The sequence below is a fragment of the Phragmites australis genome, chromosome 16, assembly GCF_958298935.1.
Source record: "Phragmites australis chromosome 16, lpPhrAust1.1, whole genome shotgun sequence".
Taxonomy (NCBI): domain Eukaryota; kingdom Viridiplantae; phylum Streptophyta; class Magnoliopsida; order Poales; family Poaceae; genus Phragmites; species Phragmites australis.
In genome coordinates this window covers 18,529,532-18,544,244 of record NC_084936.1, presented here as the reverse complement: position 1 = coordinate 18,544,244, position 14,713 = coordinate 18,529,532, and the positions used below count along the sequence as shown (strand labels likewise).

At 43.8% G+C, this 14,713-nt stretch overlaps 1 protein-coding gene across 1 annotated transcript; it reads right to left on the bottom strand.

The window, feature by feature from the left end:
- Positions 1-270: 270 nt before the first annotated feature.
- Positions 271-717, bottom strand: LOC133895108 (ATP-dependent RNA helicase DBP3-like). Its single transcript, XM_062335298.1, has 2 exons — positions 667-717; positions 271-528 (listed from the first exon to the last, which is right to left on the bottom strand). The coding sequence occupies exons 1-2, from the start codon at positions 715-717 to the stop codon at positions 271-273; spliced, it is 309 nt and encodes a 102-aa protein (XP_062191282.1).
- Between the last annotated feature and the right edge of the window lie 13,996 nt (positions 718-14,713).

The following is a 14,713-nucleotide window of genomic DNA, read 5'->3' as shown; positions in this document are numbered from 1 at the left end:
CATTGCTTGGGAGTTGTGAAAGCATAATGTATCTCACTTATGACCAACAAATAAAAATGCAATTATTTCGTCCCTCTTATTTAGCAGGATCATGCTCGAGAAAAGCTCAAACGTGATTTTTTTAAATCGATACTTGTATGCCAATGGTCGATTTATTCTGCTTGTGCAGCTTGATCTATATAATTGGTTAGCTGAAAACTGCTCCTTCTGCTCATTCTAAGATCTGCTCGAAGCTCGAAACTTCCCTCGGCAGTCAGTTGCATGATGCCATCACCCGCTTGTCGCCGGCAGTGCAGCTGCTTCATTGGCTGGCGCCGTCCCCTCGAGCTCGAGGAGTCGAGCAACAATCTCCTGCTTCTTTGCCTTCAGGTCGTCGATCTTTGCATCCATCTTCTCCAGCTTCGCTCTCAGCTTGGTAGCATCGGTGATCTCCCCAACCTTCTCCTTCTCCTTGTTCTTCTCTTTCTTCTCCTTCTTATGCTTCTTCTCTTTCTTCTCCTTTGCCGGTTTTGCCTCTTCAGCATGATCCTTGTACAATGTAATTGAGAAAAACGTAATGAAAATGCAGATGTTCGTCAGGTCACATGGAGCTTGATGCAAGCAAGATAAACTGTAAATTTTTGGTTTTATGCCTAAATGTAAGTGAAAAATGTTTCTATTGATTACCTTGTCCTCCTCCTTTGGCTGCTCGTGGTGAGTTACATCTTCTGCTTCCATCTGCATTATTGTATGAGATCAGACAATGTTCACAAGAATATCAGTTATAAGATCCCAAGAATTGAACGCACATCAATTGAATTATCTCCCCCCCCCCCCCACCCATGAACAAGGTATGAAGTTTCTCCAAACAAGAAACTAATTAAAGGCAGTAGGAAAGGAGGATAGCTTTCCTTCACCAAGATAACAGAGCTTAGTTGTTGTTAGATTAGGCTTCAACAAAAAAGTTGTTGTAATGTTGTTAGATCGATCCCTGAAAGTGTAACAAAGCCCGAAGAAAAGTAATGCTTAAATTACCAAGATCAGTGCAAATTTATTCTGACTAGGAGCAATGCATTTCTATAATTAGGGCTGTGTATGGATTTGGGCATATAGCGTGGGGATAAGAGTGGAAGTCTCACGGAAGCAAATAACATCCACAAAAACATAAAATCCATCACTTAGCTAAAAATAGTACTTAGTTCTTTCTTATGTAGAACTAGGGAGAGAACTACAGCCGGTTCCCGTCTGTTGAAGAGCAACCAACTAGAACCACCAGCAGAAAATATAACTAGTGAAATGGTGCAATCTTTGCTTTAGTATATCTGCCAAACAAAAATGGCGCAACCATCGCTTTAAAATTACACTTTTAAATCGCCTTGAGATTTAACTGTTTCTCATTGGAAGGTGTACTGAAGCAAGACCCTATCATTTTTTATTTTCTGCTGGTGGCTTTCTTTGGTTGCTCTGCAGAAGTTTTGGAATTGTTAGTTCTACGTAAAAAAACAAACGGGTGTAGGCATAAATAATAATAAACGGAATCTATAGAATTATATTAGCATTATTTGATTCAACCGATTAAAACAACTTAACCGTTAGTGTGCTAAATCGCACAAATGAACCTTGTGACATGTTTGCTCCTTGCATCATGAGGAATTTTCTCTCCTTTCTTCATGGACATCCTTGGAGTAAAAGCCTCTGACCGAGATGTTCTTGTTTTGGGCAAAGGAGTAGAGCTGGGGAAATCTCCATTTCAAGCAGCCAAAGTCCCAGTTATCGAGCAAGAATAGAACTGCGGAGCCATCCTTTACATTGCAAGAAGCCACCACTCTGAAATTGTCAGTGAGATTTAAAATGGCTCTCCACCAAAACAAGTCAACCTTTTTATTTGCATGAGGGGGAGCTGTGTTTTGATAGAAATGCTCCCAAGTGAGATGATCCCAGGGTAGATCCAAATGATTGTAAAATTTGTGAAGGTATTTAACTAGCAGAGTTTTTTTTTATGAGCTCTTAGATCAATGATGCCAAGACACCCTTGGACTTTAGGCCGACATGTTTTTTTCCAGGCCACTAAACAACCACCTTTTCTATTTACATCACCTTTGTCCCAAAGACAGTACATTCTGTATTTGTCCAACTGTTTGATAACCAAAACCAGTAGCTTGAGTGTGCATATGTAAAAAGTTGGTAAAGCCGAGAGCACTGAGTTAACCATTATCAGCTGGCCAGCATAAGTGAGAAATCGATCGATCCCCTTCGTTCTCCTCTCCACCCTATTCCAAAGTGGCAAGAAATCATCCACTGAGGGTCTTGTGGTGCCTAGAGGAAGGCCCAAATAAGTAAACGATAATGCTTCATCACAAGCGTTTGGAGCATCAGACACAATATGGTATGGTCACAGTTCTCTCTTGCACCATCTTTATGCTCTAACCCACCTAATTACTTTGCCCCCCCCCCCGGTTCATTTTGCTCTCCGCCACTCTCCCTCCTCTCAATCCACCATCCCCCCTCCCAATCTGCCGCTCTCCCTCCAGATCTGCTCTCCTCCGCCTGTCCCCCCCCCCAAATCCGGCCTCCTCCGCCAGTCCCCCTCCCTATGTCACCTCCTCCACCGCTCGCTCCCTCCTCCCAACCTCGTCTCTTCCGCTGCTCGCTTCCCCCTCATGACCTCGCATTTTCCGCCGCTTGCCTACTTCGAGCCGCATGGACCAACGACGGTGGGTGAGCTGGGCACTGAGCGACAGGGAGCAGTGACAGGCTACGGGTGGGTGAGCTCGGAGCCGCAAGGACCGACCGTGGTGGGCGAGCTCAGCACCAAGAGATGGGGAGCAGTGATGGCCTACAGGTGGCGAGCGCGGTCATGGATGCCGCATGGGCCGACTGTGGGTGGGCGAGCTCGATGAGGTGGCGTCCTATGGCCATGTTGCACTCATTCATTTATTTTATTGTAGTGATTCTTTTTAATTGTTGTAGTCAATCTGTTTGAGTGGTGCAGCGGTTCTTGTGTGATGTTGCCCTCATTCATTTTGGATGTTGCGGTGGTTCTCGTGTGATGTTGCAATGCTTTCTTTTGGCGAGCTAGGAGCCACACGGGCACACAGCGATGGGCGAGCTTAGCACCGAGTGATGGGGGAGTGGTGATGGCTTGCAGGTGGCGAACCTGGCCGTGGATGCATCGTGGGCCGACTGCGGGTGGGTGAGCTCGATGAGGCGGCATCTTTTGGCCATGTTGCACTGGTTCTTTTTTAATGTTGCAATGGTGCATATGAAGTGTTGCAACATTGAATGATTCTACCATGTACGTTTTCAACAAAAACTGTAATGTTGCACTTGTTAACTTTTCATGTTGCAAAAATGCAAATCAAATGTTGCAGTCTTTAATGACCTTTGTGAACTTTTCATGTTGCACTTTGTTCACATCTATGTTGCAATAGCTCTAACTTAATGTTGCAATAATCTACCTGAAATGTTGCAAGCTTGAATGCCTTTGTACCATATCCAGTTATGTCTTCTACAAAATAATGATGCAATAGTTCATTTTTTTATGTTGCAAAGGTGCTTATGAAATGTTGCATATATTAACTCATGCTTCATGACCTTCAGATGTTGCACTTGCATATGTTAACTCATGCTTCACTTAGGACGATCTCCTAAATGAGGATGTTGCAATAGCTTTTTCTGTATGCTACGGAAGTGAATTTGGTTTGTTGCAAGCGTCAAAATTTTGTATGCCGCTTTCTTGACTCTTCTTCCAAAGAAAGCTGATGCCATTGAAGCAAAAGATTTTAGACCAATAAGTCTCATCCATAGTTTTGCTAAATTGATTGCGAAACTCATGGCTAACCGTCTTGCCCCTCGGCTTCCCTCCCTGGTGTCTCCAAATCAAAATGCTTTTGTTCGAGGTCGATGTATTCATGATAGTTTTGTCTTGGTTCAACAAACTGTGAAGCTCCTTCACCGTCAAAAGAATCCTCGGTTACTCCTTAAACTTGATATCTCAAAGGCTTTCGACTCAGTTTCGTGGTCTTTTCTTTTGGAGGTGCTAAGCTACTTGGGGTTTGGCCGGCCTTGGTGTAATCTAACTTCTCACCTACTATCCTCAGCTACCACCCGGGTTCTTCTTAATGGTCAGCCCAGTGAGGTGATCAAGCACCGCCGTGGACTTCGCCAAGGGGATCCCCTTTCGCTAATGTTGTTTATTATTGTGATGAATGTGTTAAATAGCATGATCTCTAAGGCTGGCGAGTTGGGACTGTTCAAACCCCTATCCAACGGAGCTCCAAGGCATAGGCTTTCTCTTTATGCGGATGATGTTGTTCTCTTTATTCGGCCAACTCAAGAGGAGATGTGTCTTACCAAGTCCTTCTTGATCTCTTTGGTAATGTTGCTAGTTTGCATACTAATCTGCAGAAATCTTCGGTTATTCCCATCCATTGTGACATGGGTGTGATGGATACGGTAGAGGCTGCTCTTCCTTGCCCCCACGGCTTTTTTTCCTTGCCGTTATCTTGGTCTGCCCCTGTCAGACAGAAGGCTAAGAAGTTCGGACATGTTTCCTTTGGTTGAGAAGGTAGCGGACAGGTTGCTGGGATGGAAGACAACCCTTCTCAATAAAGCTGGAAGGACTATTCTGGTTCGTATGGTTCTCACAGCCATCCCCATCTATGTTCTCTTTGCTTTTGATTTTCTGAAATGGGTGGTTCGGGCAATTGATAAGATAAGAAGGGCCTTCCTATGGAAGGGTCGTGAGAAGGTAAATGGTGGCAATTGTCTTGTGGCCTGGGATAAAGTTTGCCGGCCTATTGATCTTGGAGGACTTGGGATTCATAACTTAGAAATTCTCGACTGGACTCTTCGCATGAGGTGGTTATGGTTTCAAAAAACAGATCCAAATCGTCCCTGGCATGGCTTGCAGCTCACTTTCCATGCTAATACACTGGCCATGTTTGCCATTTCAATCACAACTCAGATTGGGAATGGTGAGAATACTCTTTTCTGGACAGATCGGTGGATTCATGGTCAGTCTTTACTTGATCTTGCTCCTGTTTTGGTAGCAGTAGTTCCTAAAAGAATTTTGAATCGACAAACTGTGGCACAAGCCTTGTTAAAGCGGACTTGGATCAGGGATATTCAGGGAGCTCTTTCGGTTCAAGTCATAATGGATTACCTACATCTTTGGGATATTTTGGAGGAGATGGTTCTGATCCCTGATAGGATGATATTCACTACTGGAAGCATACCTCTTCCGGGCAATTCTCTTCCAAATCGGCATACAGGGCCTTCTTCACTGGTGCCATTGCTTTTGAACCTTGAAAGAGGCTATGAAGATCGTGGGCACCTTTACGGTGCAAATTATTTTTATGGTTGGCTATTCGCAATCGTTGTTGGACATCGGATCGTTTGGCGCGTCGAGGGTTGCCTCATCCGGTCTGGTGTTCCTTTTGTGATCAAGATGACGAAACTGCGCAGCATATCTTGACTGATTGTATTCTTGCGAGGGAAGTTTGGTTTGAGCTTTTCTCTCATGTGAACCTACAGCATCTAGCACCATCTAGTGAGCATACTATCTTCTCTGAATGGTGGCGTTGGGCTCACCATCGAGTAGCGAAAAGATGCAGAAAAGGCTTTGGTTCTCTTGTCATTCTTGGGACTTGGTGGCTGTGGAAACACCGCAATGATTGTGTTTTCAATGGAAAAACCCCTCGGTCGCAAGAAGTCATTCGTGGAATTAGAGAAGAAATCCCTTTATGGTGTTCTGTAGGCGCTAAAGGTTTAGCTGAGCTTTGACTTAATTAGTGTGTGGATGTCCTTGTGTGAGTTTGAAGGTGTGTGTGTGTCCTTTGTGTGAGTGTGAGGGTATGTGTGTGCGCGCCTCTCTTTGGAGGTTTTTGTATGGACCCGTCTTCCCTATCCAATACAAAGATGCGCAGCTCTCCTGCGTGTTCGAGAAAAAAAAATTCTGATCTCGCGGTAGCGAACTCAATATTTTAGATTTGAGACAAGGTTTATTCAATTTTGCTATGGATTGGTTAAGGAGTCGAGCTCCTCGACGATCTCCTAGGGGAGCTCGAGGGTGAGTGACCACACGAGGAAGAATTGCAAGTTCACCCAGGGATGTTGCATGAAACAAGGTCTAATGTTGAGGTGGGATTTTTCTGTCGGGATCAAATGGTGTAAGGTTGTCTAGCTCTAATGATTGCACGATGAAGGATGTGTCCGATGCTAGCGCTCGAATCGGACATCCGGGCGCTAGTTCCTCCCATAAGTAAAAGGCATGGTGCCAACCGAGCATCCTAGTTCTCTGGACAAATGTAGAGTTTTGCCTTCATCCAAGTTGATTGGCACCTGGAAAGATTTTTTTATAACTAACATTCAACCCTGTAGAGTCAACAAAGATTTGAGCAAACCTTTCAGCCAAAAGAGTAGGGGCGGGGGTTGTGGCCCCCCTGGCCCAACAAATTATATATATTTTGTAGTGTATTTTTCTCTCAATTTAATAAATTTTATGTATTTGTAGTGTATTTTGAGCTCAATCTCTCATATTTCCTTTATTCACTCCCCCCTATGATTCAGTTGGAGCTCATTTGGCTTCACCCCCCCCCCCCCCCCGATTTTGGGTCCAAGCTCCGCCGCTGCAGAAGAGCAACCAAGCGTATTGAGGAGGGTGTTGATGTGGAGTTGATAATTAGTATTAAGGAATTACTAGAAATATAATATATCCTAAGGATGGAGTACCAACATACACATATTTGTTATCTTGTATGGTAAGTTTAATAAGCGTCATGAGGTAAGTAAAGCATGTGCGGATACTCCAAGCAGTTCATCGTGTTCTACATGAAAACTATCCATGGATTAGGAAAGATTCTGTCAGATAACACAGTCCAGGAAGACATGCTTGAGAATCTGAGTATGGTATGCTTCACTGACCCGACCATATAAGGAGGGGAGGGGGGTATGTTGAAGGACAAGCTAGGAGGGGTTGGGACATACTAGAGGGAGGGAGAGAGCCAAACAAAAGCAATAGGAGGTTGGATAAAAACAGGAACAACCCATTGAGATCCATGGTAGATTCAAGCCACGATTAGATTCATCAAACAAGAGCTTCATGATTTAAAATATGAGAGAACTCACCGAGATTCGTATGAGTAGATCTAGACACAACTCCATTGTAATTGTCTTCTTCTAAGATTAATCCAAACAGACATGACATACGATTATTCTCCTAAGATTAATCCAAACAGACATAAGCATAGTTGATGTAAAAGTATCCCTACTTTAAATAAATATTTGCATAATTGACTTTGCTAATCATCAGCGGTTGGTTAGCCAAAGGACCCTATGATGGTTACTCATGGCCATGAGAACCCTGATGCAAGTAACAGTGATGACGAGGCACGACAAGAAGAGTAGAGTCCATCAAGACATCCCACAGCATCATACATTTGAGATGAGCTCAAACGTCGTGGGAATTGCTAGACACCACCTGGCTAGATTTGTTTTTGGCTCATTGGGTTGACAGGTAACGGAGCCCAGTTTATTTTTCGTACTGCCAGCATCTACAAGGCATAAAAACCCTACTCTCCAATTCACCTCAAGGGATGTTGAATACTCCAAAAGCGGTGTGTTATTGGAGGACATTGTCAGGGTTATTACTAATGCACAACAATAGACAGAAGCCTCCATCTTGGCAAGATCTACCACTCAGATGAGTAGCTCATGTTGAAACAGTTCTAACCTAATTTCCCTAGGTCGGCGGAGAGAGGCTAGACTAGCCCACGAAAGGATGCACACTCGTGACTGGCGAGCATGTTGTACAATGCCTCCCAGAGATCTCCTTGTGTGAGATCTACATCGTGACATCGATGAATGTCGCAATAAGGTGGAACATCGAGATAGATCTCCTAGAAGGGCCAGTACAAATTCTAAGATCATGCCAATATACCTTTTTGTGTGTTGGCGTGTTATTGTTGTGTTCCAAACAAAGGGATGCACTATATGCAAGGTTACATATGTATCTTCTCGTAAAAAAGGGATAAAATGTGTTTGATACTTTGATAGTTCTCAACTTCGTATGCACTTCGTAGTTCCATTCTGCACTTCTTTGTCAATGTTTGTTTCAAGTTGCACACTTGCTTCGCAGCCTCGCATATTCAGTACTTTATATTTCCATTTCAACCAGCTCAGGATAACGAGCCGTCTATACTTGTTACGCTAGTTCAAACTGCTTCAATATCAAGCCATCTGTACTATTACCTAATACAGACGGCTCCAGTCACAAACCGTCTGTACAAATTTTTTATGTAGACGGTTTAAAACTTGTTTGTATAAATGTGATTTGTACAAATTCTTTTCCACATACGGTTCAAAAAAATATTCCACACGAGGTTTCCAAATCGTTCGTACAAATGATTTATCTAGTAGTGCGTTTCACTTGGAAACTGGAGGATTTTTCTTATATCTGCCAATAAAATCCCAACTAGTGCAATTATTACAAAAGGAAATATTTTTGCTAATTAGGCAGGCTTGCAGAATAGTTTGTTGGAATGCTTTAATATCCTATGTTTACAACAATAAAAAGGAAACTGTAATAGACAATAAGAAGGAACCACGGACCTTCGCAGTTTCTGGTACTGTCAACAGCTTCTAATTTTCGAAGGGACCTGGCTAAAAACATTATTAGCCATGGTCTGTACAGAGCAGTCATTGCCCACACGGAAATTTTACGGTAAAATTAATTTCTTTAGGCATAACATAATTAGCACCTGGACATCCTTATTAGTAGTTGCCATTAACAGTGTAGACAAATTCCTTTAATTTGACCTGTTTCTAACTTGACCGCTCCTGGACTTTCTTCACGGCATGCATCTCTTTGCACTGGAACATTCGCAATGAAAATGTAAACGCGCGAATTTAAAAGAATATGCACCTAGCAGATGAGACGTCAGCAAGCTTATCATCGTGAAATGCTTGTATGACATGCATTGCGTCTGTTGACGGGATGAAAGAAAGCAGCAAAAGAGGAAAACGAATAACATTGATTTATTAGTGATTAAAATATCTGCTAATTTCTATAATACAGCAAAAGAGCCTGTATGGGCTGCACAGCAAAGAAGCAACTCATAGGCCTTAGCACTGCTGAATCAGATTGCAGACTGGAAACATACTACTGCAGCAAATATAAATCTTAGCACTGCTGAATCAACTGATTGTTTTTTCATATATAATCTTGATATTTTGAGCATGACTTTCCTGCAGGCTCTGTCACTTTCAGGGATTGATCTAGCAACATTACAACTTCTTTTTTGGAGCCTAACCTAACAACAACTAAGGTTTGCTATCTTTTTTGTAGCCTTTCCCACTGCTCTTTAATTATTTTAATAAATTAAACAACATGCTTTGTTCCGTTGTTCGTGAAAAACAAAATGCAATTGGTGTGTGTTCAATCTATTTAACCTTGCGAACGTTCCATTCTGCTCTCCCACATTGCAGATAGAAGCAAAAGATGTAACTCACCAGAAGCAACAAGAGGAGTCGAAGAACAAGGTAAGTGACGATGAGTAGTGTAAATCTATTGTATATAATGGTCGTATACGTATATAAATCTCTGAGGGTCTCCTAGATACCCAGAGCATACAGTTGTATCTAGAAAAGAAATCCCTGGATGTAAGAAAACTACATGCATGTATCAGGATATCCCTTAAACAAGGATATCTATTCATAAGTTTAAGGATGACAGAATTCTACTTATAAAAGAGTCCGGGTGCTACACGGCAACCCCCATATATATGGAGTCGGGGGATCCTGCGGAGAAGGACATTTAGAATCAAAAGCCCGATTACAATCATGGTTTAGAGAGATCTACATTGCTAACTCGCCAGATAACGAGCAAGGAGCCTTCGACTAGATATAGATCCCATCTAGGCTAGCCACAACCTCTTGTAATATGTCTTAAGATCAATAAAAAAAAACATATGACATAGGGTTATTATCCCCTGGCAGGCCCGAACCTGTTTAAATCTCTGTCTTTCGGTGCTTGATTCAGCATGAGGAAGTATCTCCTATATTCATCATGTATCGGTAAGATCGACGGTTCACCTATCGTCGATAGCTGGTGCCGTCCGTGGGGATAATTATCGACAATGCAGAATCTTTGTCAACGATCTTGTCATCGACTTCACTGAAGACCATATCAAAATTCGGGTACTTAGACAAAGGGTTCTGTGACAACTTTGCCATCTTGCCTGACAAAGATCTAATGATGAGTCCAACAACGATGTAAGTCATTTTATGGATGAGTATGCCAGGGCTTACAGTATCAAGCTTGAATCACCCGAGAACCAAGACGTTCATGCAAGCAACTTATATCGCCAATCAGGATCTTCCCTGTGCCAGCGGCCAACAACTCATGATGAATCGGATTGAGAAGGATGTCATCCTTAGAATTAGACTCTCCGGGAAGTTGACCGACCTTTGCGTTGCCACAGGGCCTCGCCAATCCAAAATCACCTCATCTCAAATCTACATAATATCATTGACGAGCGAAGACGCTCTAAGACCCCTTAGGATCAGTTGCCCTCTCCATAATGACCTAACTGGAGGACATCCCGACACCAAAGTCGTTCGGGTGAGAGGCGCGGCTGATCTCCAACTCCTGCGAGTGGGGCACTCATGGCCACTCAGGGTGCCATCAACGGGTGCTAGGCTTTCTTGCAAGAGCTTAGAAGGGTTTGTTGGAAGGCTCGGTTCAGACCCAGGTCAATAGAGAAGTACAATGGGACTACTAATCTCGTTGAGTTCCTCTAGATCTACACTATTGCTATCCAAGCGGCTGGTGTGGACGAGAAGGTCACGGCTAACTACCATCCCACCTCCCTTATGGGGCCAGCTAGGACTTGGCTGACCAACCTGCGGTCGAGGATGACCTACTCATAGGAGCAACTCTGTGACTTGTTCCAAGGAAACTTCCAGGGCACGTACATCCATCCTAGCATGAAAACAATATCTTATTACTCTTCCAAATGGAAAAGGAGCCCATGCGCAAGTTCATTTGATGCTTCAGCAACATCCAGAACACTAAGGTAACTAATGTTGATGTTATCTAGATGTGATGAAGACATTGCCATCGCTGACTCCCAAATGGTCAAAGAGCCAATGGACATCACCGATAAGGTAGCCAATGTTGAGGAGGACCTCTTGTTCATCAAGGAAAGGGATCAAGGCGTTCAATGCCCTTAACCCAAACAAGATGGTAACTCGCCGAAGAACAAACACAAGAAGAAGCCCTTCAATGGAGACAATTGAAAGAAGCCTAATACTGAGGAAATCATGGTGAACCTTCTCGACAAGTGTTTCAGACCACCCCGAGGCAAGGGCAAGCAACCGGCCACGGTTGAGCGTTCTGGCAACACTTGGTGCGATATTCACCAATCTAACAGTCATAGTCTTCAGCAGTGCCATGTATTCCTAAAGCCTATTAAAGATGAGGTCAAGAAGAAACATGGGAAAGCTCCACATGTTGCAAGCCAGAGTAGAAACTCCAGTTCCAGCGATGACTCGGACCGTATGTCTTTCTAGAAAGAAGCGAGAACTATCGACCACATGTTCAGGGGCTCGACTTACTACGAGTCTAAGAGGCAGCACAAGATGGTGGTCTAGGAGGTATTGGCTTTCATCCCTCAGAGTCACCGCATGGTTAAGTGATCAAATGTCGAGATCTCTTTCAACCCAGATGATTGTCCTGAGAACTTCGTCCGGTCTGGTCGCTTCCTAATAGTGGTTGAGCCCATCATCAACAACTGCAAGGTTGCTCAAGTGCTCATGGATGGAGGGAGTTCCTTAAACATCTTCTTCACTAGTGCGCTTGATGCAATACGGATCCCCTGGTCTGCCATCAAGCTAGTGACTCAAGCCTTTATGGTATAGTACCTGGATCCTCGGTCACACCAATTAGCCAGATCATGCTTCCTATCACCTTCAAGAAAATAGATTTTTTTTAACAAAAATAATTCTATTCGATGTGGTTAACTTCGAGATGGCATACAACTCCATCTTAGGACAATCAACTCTTGCCAAGTTCATGGTTGCCGCACACTATGCTTACTAGTGCATGAAGATCCCAGGGTTTGAGGGAGTCATCACTATTTGGGGATGTGGCAAGTCAGACCTATGTTGCAATAAACTGAGTTTAGACATGACAGAGTAGCATCGCGTTGACAAGGAGACCAAGAACTCGAGACCCAAGGTAGCCGTGAAATCTCACAACGAAGTAAAGACCGTTCCTTTGGACCTAGTGGTGCCATTCAAGACCGTTCGGATCGGCCCCGACCTGAACCAGAAATAGGAACTCGACCTCATCACCTTCTTCCGAGCAAATACTGACATATTCACATGCAACCATCCAACATGCTCGGGATCCCCAAGGAGCTGATTGAGCACATGCTGGATATTTGTCCCGACGCCAAGCCTGTCAAGCAAAAGCTTCGGTGGTTCAGCCCCGACCAGAAAGAAGCAATCAAGGCGAAAATTGAGAGGCGTTTGAAGCCAGGATTCATCAGAGAGGTGGAGCACACTGGATGGCTGGCTAACTCCATCATGGTTAGAAAGTCGAACAACAAGTGGCACAAGTGTGTGGACTTCATAGACCTCAACAAAAAGCCTATCCAAAAGATACCTTCCCTCTACTGAGAATAGACTAGATAGTTGACTCCACCTCTAAGTGCGACTATCTAAGCCTTCTCAACACTTATTCTGGTTATCACCAGATTAGCATGTGTTCTGAGGATGAGAAGACCTCCTTTATAACCCCTTCAGAATATTTTGATATGTAAAGATGCTATTTGGATTAAAAAGCTCCAACACTACGTACTAGCACGATATGCAAATAACTCTCCATGACCAAACTGGCAGAAACATTAAGACTTATGTCGATGACCTTGTCATCAAATCAAAAAGTAAGGAGGACCTTATCTCCAACCTATAAGAAACCTTCAACAACCTATGTAAACATTGGGTCATGCTGAATCCAGAGAAGTGCGCGTTTGGAGTCGACGTGGGAAAGCTACTCAGGTTTCTGGTATCTCACCAGTGAATCGAGGTCAATTCCTAGAAGATCAAGGCCATCGAGGAAATACGGTCCCCCAGGTCAATACGAGATGTTCAAAAGCTAACCTGTTGCATGGTGGCACTAAGACATTTTATTTCCCAACTTGGAGATCGGGGGCTTCTTTTTTCAAGCTGCTACGCCAACACCATGGGTTCAAGTGGTTGAAGGAGGTAGAAATGGCTTTCCAGAACATCAAAAGACATCTTTCATCCCTCCTGTGCTAGTTTCTCCCAACCCAAAGGAGGAACTCCTGTTCTACATAACGGCCGGACCACATGCCATGAGTGGAGTATTGGCAGTAGAAAGAGAAGTACCCGACAAATGGGAGAAGAGCCAGAGATCGATATATTATGTTAGCAAAGTTCTTCATGGTCTGAAGGAATGCTACCCCCACAAGTACAAAAATTGATATATACGGTACTGATGGTCTCCCGTAAATTAGTACACTACTTTCAGGCTCACAAGATCACCATACCATCTACTTTTCCACTCGAAGAGATCCTCTATAATAGAGATGCCACAGGAAGGATTGCAAAGTGGGATGTTGAACTTTGGGAGTTTGATGTCCGTTTCGTCCCTCGCACAACGATCAAGTCACAGGTGCTCGTGGACTTCGTCGGTAAATGGACCGAACTCGAACCGCTCCAGAACGCCCACGATGAGATGATCGATGTATGGACTCTACAAATGCTCAAAGGGCCGGGGGCTCAGATAATCCTCATCTCCCTGACTAGAGAAGGCCTACAGTATGCTTTGCATATTGACTTCCCAGCCACAAACAACATCACTGAGTACGAAGATTTTCTTACCGGTCTTCGAGAAGCTTCTGCGCTTGGCATCCGCCGCCTCCTCATGAATGGAAATTCACAGCTAGTGGTGAAGCAAGTTAGTAAGGAGTATCAAACCTCAGATAAGACCATGGTAGCTTATCTTGTAGAGGTGAGGAATCTAGAAAAGAAATTCATCAGACTTGAGGTTAGGTACATTTCGAGAAAGGATAATCGCCACACCGATAGTCTTGCTTGACTAGCCTCCTCACGATCTCCAATACAACCTGGGATCTTTGTAGAAAGACTCTCAAAGCCTTCCATGATACTGAAAGGTGGCACAACAAAAGGATTGGTGGTCCAAGAGACCTATAAGCAATTTGGGACGTCACCAAGAATTGACGCTCTACAAGGGGTCACAAGGGAACTCGTTTTAGCTCCGCTTGAGTACGAAGATACATGGATGGATCCAATCTGTAAGTTTCTTCAAAATTGAATTATATCTGAGGATGAGGTACTATCCGAGCATATTTCTCATAGGGCAAGGATGTATACCCTAATTGAGGGCATCCTCTATCGAAGAGGTACCCATGGAGTGCTCATGAAATGTATCTCTCAGAAGTAGGGTAGCGAACTAATCGAAAAAAATCTATGGAGGGATGTGCGGAGCTCACACTTCCTTCTGAACCCTGGTCAGAAAGGCCTTTAGACAAGGTTTCTACTAGCCTATGGCTCTCCATGATGCGAGTGAGATAGTTAAAATATGTGCCAAATACCAATTTCATAGTAGACACATTCACCAACCCGCTCAGGCTTTGGAGACAATCCCCTTGTCGTCACCTTCCTCGACATGGGGGATGGACATTTT